This window comes from Dendrobium catenatum, unplaced genomic scaffold (assembly GCF_001605985.2).
Source record: "Dendrobium catenatum unplaced genomic scaffold, ASM160598v2 fragScaff_scaffold_1132, whole genome shotgun sequence".
Classification (NCBI taxonomy): Eukaryota; Viridiplantae; Streptophyta; class Magnoliopsida; order Asparagales; family Orchidaceae; genus Dendrobium; species Dendrobium catenatum.
Genome location: NW_021319594.1, coordinates 765,761 through 779,430, shown reverse-complemented (window position 1 = coordinate 779,430; position 13,670 = coordinate 765,761). Strand labels below are relative to the sequence as shown.

Here is a 13,670-nt window from a genome sequence, read left to right as displayed (position 1 = left end):
TAATTTCTTGAAATTTATTACCTATCTTTGCCTAACATCTATCTTATGAAACCTGTCATCATCTACATAACAGATGATATGATTATATTTCCTCTCTTATTAGCACATATAAATTAACATTTTTTTTATTCACATAAAATGTAGCCTCTCTATGTACCTCTTTTGAAGCTTAAAAATTTTTGTGATTGCTATGTAACTTTTGTGTATTGTATTTAAGATATTATGTATATTTATTCTCTATCTTTATCTGATTTTGCTCATAATTTTATCACTACCCAATCATACCACTTTTTTGACCCTCGCTTGCAGATTTAGTTGAATAGAAGAGAAAAATAAGTGATGTCTTTCAACACTAATGAACCAACTTATTATACAATACTTAGAAGTAGCAAGTACTAAAATTATAAATGTTTGATAAATGGTGGTAGGTAGGGGTGTAAACGAATCGATTCAAGTTCGAGTCATCCCTCGCTTGAGCTTGATTAATTAATCAAGTTCGAGATTAAGCTAGAGTTTTATTCTACGAGTTCAAGCCCGCTTATGAACTGATTCATTTATTATGAAAAAAAGAAAAGGATTATAATTTAAGAAATTATTATAATAAATTGATAAAAAGAATGAGAAGTTATAAGAACAATAATAAAGAATTACTTAATATAAGAAATTGAGACGTAATATTTAAATATTTTAAACAATTTTGTATTTAAAATCCTGAATTCTAATATATTTTAAATATTTTTATATTAATGTTTTTTAAATGAGCCGACTCACGAGCTTACAAGTCAAGTCGGGTATAGCACAAACTTAACTCGCTAGCTCATTGAGCCCGGCTCACAAACCATTTATCAAGCAAAGCTCAACCCAGCTCACAAGTTGGTTTTGACTATCTTACACCCCAAGTGATAGATAACAATATGTCATAACCTAAGATAACAATATAATAAATCATTTCTATGGCTCTTTCAATACAATTCACTTTCCTAAGATACTCTTTGGTCTATGATACAACTTTTGTTATGATCTGGCCTAGATGTTCGAATTAACGAGACGGGAACAGATGACCGGATGGTCAACTAGATTTTCAATTAATAACTAACTATTTCTAATCAACAAAAATAGCTACTAAAAATCTTAAATTTGAACAAATTAAAATAACATCATTTAAATACCTTTCTTTAGGTGATCCACGCCTATGATACACATTTTCATCTCTTCTATTCATCTTGATTATATTAAATTATACTTGAAAAATATTAGAACAACTAAAAATAAGTCATAGCTCAGCGAGTAAAACATGCTTCTAAATTATAGTAATTTAAGGCAATTGAAACAATATGCATGATCCTTTTTTATTTCATAAAATAATTAAATTTAATCATATCATTTCATTTTAATACTTTCAATGTTATGCATAAATCATATATGTCATATATATCTATGTATTCATTTCTTTCTTATTTTTGATAAATAATTAATACAATCGTCACAGGAGTCACCCTCTAATTTAGTGTCAATGAAGGTACTCATTTTCCAAATTTTTTAATTTTTCATAACCTTTTTCATTTACATGCATGGGTACATTACATTCCAATCCAATAGAATAAGAGGATGAGCTCCATCAGTCAACAGACGCATATAATCACGTATTTCTAATCATTTCATTCAGATTACATTCCTTTACTTTATGCTTTATGCATTAATGTAAAATAAATCATTTAATATGCGAGAGATGAATTATTTGCAATGCACTTTGAAAAACAATAAGATAAATCATTTGTAATAACAATTTAATACAATTAGAAACAATAGAATTACCATAATGTAGAAACATGCATATTCACATGAACCTAAGTTTCTTGTTTCTTCACTCTTACTCCTTGCTTCGACGTCAATAGATTATTACCTATATAAAAGAATTTCTTATTAACAAATCTAACTTAAAACTTTAAAATTTCTTCTCTTTTTAAATATACTTTAAATAATTATAGAATATTTCACTTAAGATTTTATTTATTATTAAAATTTAAAATACATGTTGTGCCTTCTCTCTTTCTTTCTTTAATTTACTTATTAAAATTGAATATTTGTTCTCTTTAAATAATATTTTCTTAATTAGCATTTGCAAATAAAATAAATCTATTTTTTATTTAACTCTCATAAATTATTAAAATTTCATATGAATATAAACTCTCCATCCCTTTATATATTTTATATTTATCATTAAATTGCTTTGATATAATTATTTTAGCTAAAATTTTCTTAATAATGTTAATTATTTTCATTCTTAAGAAATTCATAAATTCATTAAAAATTTCATAATATCATAATTTAATAAATAATAATTAGACATTAGGTAAGATCTTAAGCTTATTAAAAATTAAATAGATATATTGATTAAACATAAAATTTAAAAATAAAATAAATAAAATAAAATATCATACCTTGCTCTACTTGCGTCCGCCATTTTTATTAACTGGCCGGTTCACTTGAACCGATCAGACCGGTTCTTACACAATATTTAGAGGTTAACTAAAATATGTTAGGAAAATGATGAGCAATATGCCTTATTGGGCAATTTAAAGACCCATTGATTTGAAGCCTATTCTCTTAGATTTTTTCAAAGGCATTGGATGAATGACACGTGGCATGTGAAGACACATGTCATCCATCCAATGGCCAAAAGACTAAGTTTAGACAATGTGTTGACCAATAAAACATTTTTATATTTCTTAAAAATAAATAGTCAATGGCTTCATTTACAGGTACAGAAATAAATTAGCATATCTGCCACTACACTGCATCAACAGTTCAAATTCCAGCAAAAGAAAGTAGGGGAAAACAAAGCTGTGAAACACTAGAGAGTCCTACAAAGCAAGTGAAAGCTTCATCTCAAAGCTCCGCTTTTAAGCATCCATGATCCTCCGCTAGACAGGCAAAGCTCATTCATAACCTGCTAATACAAGAAGGAAAAATGTCATGTAACTGTTTTCTCTCTCGAAAGAGCTTATATCATTTAACATATAACAAATCAAAAGAAACTTCTATGACCTGGGGATATTATTCTGTGCGGAGATCGGATACAAAACGCCGTCAGGAGACTAATAAGAATATGTCAAATCATCAGTACTGAGCTGCGGTACCGAGCAAGAGGTGATGTGGCGTAGTCTGGTTGATCTCCGGACGGCGTTCGGCATCCGCACAGAATAATTAATCGCATTTTCCACACAATTGGCCAGGAACCATTCATTAAACCGTGAAGGTTCTCTTTGAGATGAACTTTCAAGGTTGAACTATTGTGACGCAGAACTGGTTTAAGCAGCTAGTAATATACATGCATTGCATATTTAACAGTGAGAGCATGTTTATTTAGTGCATTTTTTATATCTTTTCATTTCTTGTTTTAAAAATAAATGATCTTGTCATTAAAAATAATGAAAACAACTATCACCACCACTCTGACGACCATTGATCACTAGCCACCAATGCCGCTACCATCGTCAATTCCATGCAGAGTCTCTGCCGGTGACCGTTACAATCATCATATGAATAAATTTATTCAACATTCAATAGAATAAAAAATATATTTTTTTTCAAATATCAAATACATTTTCTTTCAAATTAAAATATAAATAAATTTAAATTAAAATGAAAAAATAAAAATAAAAGAGATCCAAAATAGCTCCTTACTCTTTGGGAACAATCAGATAGTGTAACACACACTATGAATTAAAATTCATCACCGCGCACTATATGTGAAATCAAGAACACACTGCAAGGGTTTGAAGCAACAACTATCCAGTTAAGACTTTGACACCAGCAATTCATTTGGAAATAAACAATGGATTTCGTAATACTCCTATAACTGAAAGTTATTCTACAACAACAATAACAACAACATCAAGCCTTTGTCCCACTATGTGGGGTCGGCTACATGAATCATTTTTTCGTCATTGTGTCATGTTAAAAGTCAAATTCTCATTTAAATCTAATAGAGAAAGATCATTTCTAATATTTTCTAACCAAGTCTTTTTAGGTCTACCTCTATCTTTCTTAACATAAGTCAAATCTAATACTTCAACTTTCATAACCGGGACATCGGAAGGCCTCCATTTAATGTGACCAAACCATATAAGACGACTCTCTCTAATCTTATCTTTCAGTTATTCTAATGAGGACACCAGTTTTCACGTACATAGAGGCTAAATTTGAATTTGCGTACCAACAAGTTCATAAACTTGCCACAAGGCGAAAAGTTATCTAATATGTTAAACAAATGCAAATTTCCACTTACCATACTATATTCAGCATCCGAAACATCCTTTTTCAAGCGATACTGAGCAGCTAATTTTATTTCCTGCTTCTTTACTTTTGCATTACGTCCCTTGCCAATTAAATATTCAATGACAACATGCCTGACAGAAAAAAAAAAAAAAAAAAAAAACAGATTATAGTGATAGCCTGCAAAGCTTAGAAATCTACTAACATAGGCTTCGTTTGAAATGGCTTTTTTGTTGCTTCTTAAAACAGCTTTTTAGTTTAAAATTTAAAATTTTTATACTATAAAACTGCTTTAAGAGCAATAAAAAAGCCGACCCAAACGAAGTTATAATGAAACATAGAGCCGCAAACAACAAAAACCTGAATTTATCCAGTGATGGTTTTCCCAAAGACTTCAACACATATACGTCATGAACTTTCATGGCAATTTGATCTGCAACATTCTCAATCTCAGGCAAGCCAGCATTTGCATTTCCTTGCAATCCTTGAACGATTGAATTAAGGCTGCAACATGCACGTATACAACTCCATATCAGCTTTAGTATTAGGGGATTCTCGAAGGTTGCACATTAATTCCTAGTTATCACTCTTTGACACACGGGAAAAGGGAAAAAAATATGGTAGAACAAATTTAGCGATCAACTCACACATCGGTTAAAAACAAACAGGAAAACAAATTTAATGGTCAATTCATGATTGTTTTTAATTTACAAAAAGTTTCTTGGACATCTCAAAAATGGTGTGAGCAAATGTCGCACACAAATTAAACAATTTATGGAAATCTTAGTTCATACCAAATTAACATAGTTTTATTCTAAATCTCTCTTGATATCAATGTCAAAACTTGTATTCTTAAGTTTAAGCTTCACAATGAAATTTTTTGTTTACATTTTGATGTTGTTGTTGTTGTTGTACATTTTGATAAATGTATGTATGAATGATCACGTCAAAGGTGGATAGTGCCCAATACTTATCAAATTTTCCCATATCATTGTGTCTGGTCATGCTTGTCCGATGTCCTGTGTTGATGCCATGCTTTAAAGTTTGGTTTAACACTCATTAAAAAACTAGATAAGCAGGCTGGAGACATCGTCAACTATAAAGGGTAGAATAGTTCATTTTAATGAACTGGTCCAAATTTTCCAAGCTGGCTTCATAAACCGAAATACATATTACAGGTATGCAGAGAAAAGGTTCCATAAACCGAAATACATGGTACATCTAATTACCTGAGAACCTTGTAAGTGCGTAGAAGTTCCAAAATAGCCTTTTCAAGAGCTTCTTGGCCCTTAGTTGGCATGGTTGAAACTACAGAGCTCCGCACATCATTTCTATCTTTATGGTGTCCCAGCTCAATGGAACCTTTGGTTATGGATGATGTGCTCGGACTGACAGAGCTCTTCAACGAAGAAGAAATGTTTTTTCCACTACCATGCAAAGATTCCAAGATTTTCTTCTCACGAACAGACCAAGCTTGCTCTTGCTCTTTCACGATTTCAGGATATTGCTTGATAAACGACAAATCTCTATCTTCTTTAAATTTCCAGTCTTTAAGCAAAGATCTTTCAACAGCCAATGGCTTTAGCAAACTTTTTCTAAGATCTTCAGGTTTAACCAACTTCAGTATGCTTTCATGGACAGCATGTTTTTTACTAAATTGAAGAAGTATGTAATCTCTATAAAGAGCTGAAAGTCCATCATGCAACAAAGAACTTTTAGAAACCCATAGACCTTGTACTAAATATGCATGATGCTGAAGAAGTTTAAGAACATCCTCCACAGAATCATTAGGTGCAAGATGCAACAAAGCAACAAAACGGTTCACTTGAGGGCCCTGCAATGCAATAGAAGAAAAACAAGCCTTAAAGGTAATAAATCAGACATGAAAGACATATCAGAACATGCAGGCATTTCTCCCACCACCGAAATGGAAGCAGGGAAAAGAAAATTTTAGCAGAGATGATCGAAACAATTCTCATAGCAAGAAAGAGCGTGTCGTGCACATACCCAACCCAACAGAAGTTATGTTAACACACAAATTTGAATCACTTGAAGTAAAGTTATAACTTGAACATAAAGAGTTTGTGTAGGTGACAGTGTAGGTTTCTAGAGGTATTGGATATCTAAACTGAATCAGTTTGCTAAGTTTGGACATCAAACTCAAATGGAAAATTCCTTCGGAAACTCAAAATTAAGGTGGCTAATATATTAAAAAGATAAATGAGATCAAAATTAAAAAAATCTGACCTGAAATAAAAACTAGAGAGATATTTTGTGTTGGAAAAAAACAAACTCAAAGAAAATGCTCAAAAGAATGGTGATGATTCTGGCAATGGGACAGCATGCCCGCTCAGAAGAAGGCTGGCAATCAGCACTAGCAAATATTTGTTAACAATCTGGTTAAATGTTATCATATCATTGTAGTCAATATGCAACACTTGAAGTCACATGACATGGTCCAGCCCAGGCATCTCACAAATCTATAATTAGTTGACCAACAATTTGCTTTAAGTGCACAGAGTCCAAGTACTTCATTGTTCCAACCAATTCATTTATTTTTATTTTGAGCTCAAGCTAAATTTGAACATGAACCAAGTTTCAAAATCTTGATCAAATTTATTTATTCATTTTTTTATCAAGTTTGAGCTGCAGTCAAGCCTAACTAGGTAGTATGCTGACAATTTAAACAGGTATTCTTATCACTAACAATAAATATATTCATATTTTTTTTACAAAATTGATGATAATTCATTCACTTATAAGTTTTAAAATTTTTGTTTAAGATCCTTTAATTATCAAAAAAGATGAATAGAAAACAAACATTATATGAATGATTACCAAGCTATTCATTGAATATACTAGTTCCCTTATTACTCTATTCTTCTCATCATATGCTCCGGGCATTTCTTTAATAAGAAGTTAGGCTATCAGAGAAAACGTATCCCTACTGGATTTGCCCAATGCAGACCAAATTCAAGGAGGAATTGCAGCAATGCATTGTCTTTGTGCTCTCCATCAACGATTGTTCAAGGTCAGTAAATATGTTAACAAGGTAGAAGCCTTTCATTAAATTTTGAACTTGGAAATGTTAATGGAAAATTAAAAAAATAGCCATTCTTGTGATGTCTAATAAAATAAGGAGCATTGGATCATTTCACAAGCTTATTCCAGGAACAATTTTACAACAATTCCTTGGGAAAACTAAGTGTTGGAGTCAATCTCAAAATATAGGTGTACTTAAAAAAAATATATCTGGAATAACAAATCAAACCTCAGAAAGCCATTGCTTCAGACGTTCTTCTAACGGCCTTGTGAGCAAGTACCTACAGTATCATTTAAAGAAACAATAATAGAATGCAACTAATTCTTTAATTATTCAACAGCTTCTTATCATCAAAAGAACAAAACAGAACAACTAAAACTTTTTCATAGGTGAGGATTAGAAATTTGGAATGATAATGAAGCATATCGATATCAAGAAACTGCTACTACAAAACAATTTAATGCAACTAAAAAAGCATGGTCTTGATTCTGTTCAGATAGGTGCACATCATATTATTAAATGGCATGGGTTTTATTTGTCCTACACTAAGATGACCAATTTTGAAAGGGTAATAGTTGATAACCTTCGAAGAAAAATTTTAGTAAGGTAAGCAAGATTTCTATAATTGAAACAAAATTATTGTTATGATAAAATTGCTAGTTGCATAAAGAAGAATGCCAGAAATTTTACAAGAGTTTGGAATAGCTCACGCATAAGGAGAGGTGATGAAGTACGTATAAAATGTTATTAAGGAAAATAAATATGATTTGTAAGAAGGAAAAAAAAAACACTTAATGAAGCTTGAGTTAGTTATAAAAATGCTGCAAGTCTTAAGAAGAGGATAATAAGCAAAACAAGAGCTATAAGTTTTGATTATTTATTAAATAGGTTAGGTATCAATGAAAGAAAAAAAGAGACATAAATTTGGCAAAAGATAGGAGATATTAAGACTTTGATCAAGTTAAATATACAAGAAGAGAAGATAATACATCAAGAAAAAAAAAAGATTAAAAATGTTATGATGAGGAACTATTAAAAGAGAATTTAAAGAAGAAATTTTTTAAAATAAAATAATTAAAGAAAGAAAAATATTATCGATTGATCAGAAAAAGAAATTGAGTTAGCTCTAACGAAGATACAAAAAGATAAATCTTTGGTTACTTATTAGATATCATTGAAGATTTAATTAATTTTTTGAATGCAAGCATAAAGACAAACATAATGCCTAGTGATTTCTATAGTATTTAAGAAGTGTGGTATTTACTAATTTACATTGGAATCAAACTTATGATTCATGCAAAGAAGTTTGGGGAAGAGTAATAGAAATTAGACTTAAAAAAAACATATTAATATAAACATCAATTCAGAGTTATACTAGAAAGATTCTATATCGAGCCCTTTATTTTTCAAATGCAATTAATGAAGTTAATAGGATGGTCACAAAGTTGAAACATTTGAGGTGAAAGGCTAAGATATGAAAACAATTTTTTATTTATTTTATAGGGGAAAATGTGTTGTTCCCACTAAATGAATCTTACCAAAAGAAACGCTAAAGAGTGTAATTGTTCTTCCGTCAACTTGAAAGCTCATCTTGAGTATGCATTCTAAAGGAGTTAAACATAGGAGGGTCATTTCTATTAACAAAAATTACTTAAAGGGACATGTTCTCTTATATATCTTTTAGTGGTTGTTCAGTAATTAGGTTTGCTAAAAGTTAATGTGTTTGCCTATAAATAATATTAGGAGAGTCTTTTTCATTGAGTTTGTTTTTAGATTTATCCTGATTTGAGATAGAATTCCTTGTTTTTGAGATGGATTCAGCAAATTTGGAGGAAGATGGTGAGGAAAAGGTGATCGTAGTGGAGTTCGGGACTGCCACTGCCGATCTCTGGAGCCCAAAAGCTTCTTTCTTGGCCTTTCTTTGCCCTTGCCTCTGATTTCAATAGATGAAAGGGGGTGGTTGATGGAGGTCAAAGTTGTCACAAGTGGTGGGAACGTATTGTACAACAACAACAAATTTTTGGAAGAAATTCCAACTATCCAGATAAGTAAACTCTGATGCTTCTATAAAAGTACAAGTAATATTTTGTTAATAAGTACACTCTGACACCAATATGAAAGTACAAGTGAAAGTACATATTAATATTTATAATTCAAGTTCAGCTAAAAAATTCTGGAAAGATAAGTCTGATGCATATTCAAATTTAAAACATACTAATGATATTCTTCTAATAATGTTGGTATAAGTAATCCTTCTGTTTATATTTCTTGAGAGTAAAGTCATTTAATCTAACAACAATGATTAACGCCATGCATTGGTAAATAAATGTTCAAAAATATCAAACCTTACCTCTTTCACCCTTCTCCTTTTTACCAAATCTCTCGCTATTAGGTTTCAGTCTCTCATCTTTGTCAATTTCTTCTCTTCTCTTCTCTTTTTATTGACTATCCCCCTATTGTACTTCTTGCCAATCATCTTTATCTCTCTCTTATGAGTCTTTTACTTACATCTGATGATCCGGTTAAGTAAATATATATGATTTGACTTATGTTAAAAAAGAAAGAGGTGGCCATAAAAAGACTTGGTTAGAAAATATTAGAAGTGACCTTTGTTTATTAGATTTAAATGAGAATTTAACTTTTAACATAGCACAATGTAGAAAAAGAATTCATGTAGTCGACCCCACATAGTGGGATAAAAGCTTGATGTTTGTTGTTATCTTACTCCCTCGGGCACGAGTGCCGGCTATTTCCAATGTATATTCGGGAGCCCTAGCTATACAGCCCCTTAAATATATCAGAACTGACACAAAGTAATAAACAAAGAGAAATATGACTCCACAATTAGCCCTAACAACTTCGTGCATGCAAGCTCAATACACAAAAGGAGGAAAAAGAAAACCTGTCAGAAAGCTGCTGAAACAATATCGGTATTTGGATCAGATGCTACAGCACAATGGTGGGAAAAACACATTCGTCTATTCTTTGCAAGAACAAAATAGTTTAAGGCTCTAATCAAGTATCAAAGCATTAAACAACCAAATAAATTAAAATTTTGTAGCCCTAAGAATCTTGAATAATCCACGGCATTTTGGAATGCAGGGAAAAAAAGATATTCAAAGAAGAAAAACAAGACGTTGGATCCAATTTACATACCTTTTTGAAGGGCCTGTAGTTTTCCTTGTGAAGCCAGATGTTGCCGAGCCACAGGAGTCGAGATAATCAGACCTTCAGAGAATAATTAGAATGCTATAATGATAATACAGGAAAAAAACAGCCCGATTATAAATAATATACATCAAGCATGCTAATGCTGATTCCACACATCATGAATCCATTAACAAAAGTACACTTACGACTTCATTGCTAATGGTATATAATTCCTCCCACCCTTAAGTGTCTGTTCCCGATAAATGCATGAAACTGGACTATCACTAGAATGATACTCGAGCAAAACCCAAGGCTGCATGTTTGATAAGGGCGTAAATACAACTCAGAATTGAAACAATAATGCAAATAAACCAAAAAATATTGAAAAAAAAAAAAAGTGCAACGCTGCTGAAATGAGGGGAAGGGGGGGAGACAATAACAGATCTGCATACACAATTTGGAGCAACCTGCATACATAACATCAAACGAGAACACTTATAATTGGTTCCGAAATCTCCTGCTGATGTCCTCATCAATTGGCCTCAGCAATAATTCCATTCATCAAGTCAATAATCAACTATCCAAATACAAGCTAGAATTCCTACTTATAGAAATAGGGTCACAAAGATCTAATCCTAAACAATTTGAACTTAAATTTAAAAGTATTTAAAAAGTTACTCTTATTTGAAATAAAAAAATTAATATGATCAAACCATGCATACTAATTAAAAGAATAAAAAATTAAATATATCATATAATAATCTAAATTTATTTTTTCTAAGTTCAACTCCTGTATGCGTGATAGAATTCTTCTCCTTAAGTGTTAAAAGTAGCAGGCATGGTGGATGTGGAGTTGAATTTGATGGATGGAACAAAGCATGATTCCAGGATGGCCTCCATGCAAGAAATTTGCAGGCTGGGGCCAATTGTAATTTATTTAAAATTAAAAATAATGATAAAATATTAAATCAATTATGAACGATATGATTTGTTCTAAAATAATATTACTAGAACACAAAATTCAAAATAAACTCTTAAAAATAAAACACGTCCTTAGGATGAAGACCCAATGCAAGATCATCATCACTTTGATTGTCTTCAGAATAATCCTCATAATTTATTTCAAAGTCATCCTCAAACTCTTCTTCATCTACAATATTTTTTTCTTTTATCCCCTATATAAGTTAATATTTCATTAGTTCTAAAAAGAATTTGCTACGGGCACAAAACATTTCAGAGTGACTTTTACAAAAATAAAAAATAAAAAAGAAAGATGCAAAGAAACACACCTCATGCTAATACTCAATTGATTGAGATAAAACACCATATAACAAAATAATGAAAGAATAAAAGAATTAAAAGAACTGCATGTAGTTAACTTAGAATGTGAAGAAAGAAAAACACATAATTTGTAAGTCAATAACTTCATTCATCAAATCACTAATCAAATAATCAATGATCCAAATAAAGCCATGAATTCTTATACTAATTACAAAGATAAGATAAAATGATTTGAAACTAAAAATAATCCTGTCCAAAACTAAATATAACCCTAAATAATTCAAATTGAAACCCAAAATCATAAAAACAAATAATTCAACAAAGTTTAAATTAAAATATCAAATAAATTCATATATCTTGATTAAATGAAATTAGGGGTGTCAATTTTCGACACAACTTGAAAATCTGACCTAAATCCAACCTAAAAAATCCGGTTTAGGGTTGACCAGTTTAACAAACGAGTCTGGTTCGGATTCTAATTCTTGACGCATATGAAAAATCAAAACAAGTTCAGGTTGACCTGCTAGCCTGGAAATGACCTAGAATTGACCCACGTGTAGCCTCGCGTGTCACACAGTCCCATCTACACAGCGTGTGCGCATCACGCACACGGTTAGCCAACAGGCTTGTGACCAACGGCCTGCCTCGCCCCACGCTCGCCATGTTGCCTCGCGCTCGCACCCTCACACCCGCGCACCCACGCTCTCCCGCTCATGATCGCACCCGCATAGCTACACTCGCCCCAGCGCCTAGGACCCATGCTCGATGCTCTCCTGCTCTGCGCTCGCCTGGGTTAGCACGTCAGGTTAAGTTGACTTGGGTTTCAGGCGGGTCGGGTCCAGGTTCAGATTTATAACATGTTTGTGTAATCGGGTCGGGTTTGAGTTAGACCAATTGAGGGTGGATTAGTTTTCAATTGAACCTGAACCTAACCTGAAAACCTATTTTGACATCCCCTAATAAAATTGAAATATATTTTTAAATAATCTAAACCTATTTCCTCATTGCATCAAGATGACAACTTGTCATCTTGATGAATCATTACTCATTTGGACTAAATATCTTCTATAACTTAAAGGATAGTCAGAACAGACAGAAGGATTAGCATGTGACAAAGCCAACTTAACGAAACTATAAAGAACGAGCATATCAGGGAATAAAAAGAAGCTGCGACCTACTAAGAGACAAATGGCCATGTAATTGACAACTTTTGAAAGATTTTCAAGCTTCCTTGAATTTCATGCACATCTAAGATGCAGCTGGTTTGTACAATGAAGAATAGCTACAAGTTGTTAAAAGGGCCTATAAATATTCACATCATTTTTCCTTCACTTAGAGGTGAAACTGCAAAAATATATATATAATTTACTCTTTCGTTGAATTATCTGGATTTCTACCACAAGAAAAAAAAAATCTTGCACGAAGCCGCATAAGCACCTAACACTTCAGATTCTACATATTTTACCTTAAAAAACAAAAGCAAAAACAAACAAAAAAATACAAAAGCTTGACTTGATCATAAAGAAAAGTTATTTAACAAGAAAAATATGATCTTAAGAACCTGCAAACGAGAATAGCCCGGGTATTCATGTGGGCTCCGAAAATTCGCTCCCCGGCCTACCCTCACTCGGGAGAGTTTTAACGGATTACGTTCCGAAGTAAATTTTTAGAAGGCAGATTAGGTTTGAAATAAGATATTACCTAGAGATTTCGCCAACATTTTGTGAGGACTTTATGACTTGAGTTAACACTTCTTATAAGCGCAAGGTCCTATAGTTAATTACCCCTCCCGATAACGAGAGAGAACTTTCGATTAAGGCTAGTCGTTAAATAGATACATAGTATCTGGAATATAGTAGCAGCAAATTAGATATTAAAAATTGAAATTCTTCACTGCACGCTTAAAGCAGATGGTGAG

General features: G+C 32.0%; 1 protein-coding gene across 3 annotated transcripts in view; it reads right to left on the bottom strand.

Annotated features, from left to right (window-relative positions):
• Positions 1–2,702: 2,702 nt before the first annotated feature.
• Positions 2,703–13,670, bottom strand: part of LOC110111003 (DNA-directed RNA polymerase III subunit RPC5) — a 29,181-nt gene continuing 18,213 nt past the window's right edge. Inside the window, exons 7-15 of one of the 3 annotated variants that reach the window (XR_003702120.1) lie at positions 10,678–10,784; positions 10,478–10,549; positions 7,550–7,601; positions 5,508–6,112; positions 4,639–4,782; positions 4,292–4,412; positions 3,688–3,769; positions 3,049–3,516; positions 2,703–2,950 (exon numbers count right to left, since the gene is read on the bottom strand). Coding sequence is in view for 1 of the 3 variants with exons in the window: in XM_020842683.2 (XP_020698342.2) it covers positions 2,885–2,950; positions 4,292–4,412; positions 4,639–4,782; positions 5,508–6,112; positions 7,550–7,601; positions 10,478–10,549; positions 10,678–10,784 (1,167 nt within the window). In the remaining 2 variants the exon portion in view is untranslated. Of the gene's footprint in view, positions 2,951–3,048; positions 3,770–4,291; positions 4,413–4,638; positions 4,783–5,507; positions 6,113–7,549; positions 7,602–10,477; positions 10,550–10,677; positions 10,785–13,670 lie in introns of all 3 variants that reach the window. The other 2 variants (XR_003702119.1, XM_020842683.2) reach the window with 2 other exon arrangements.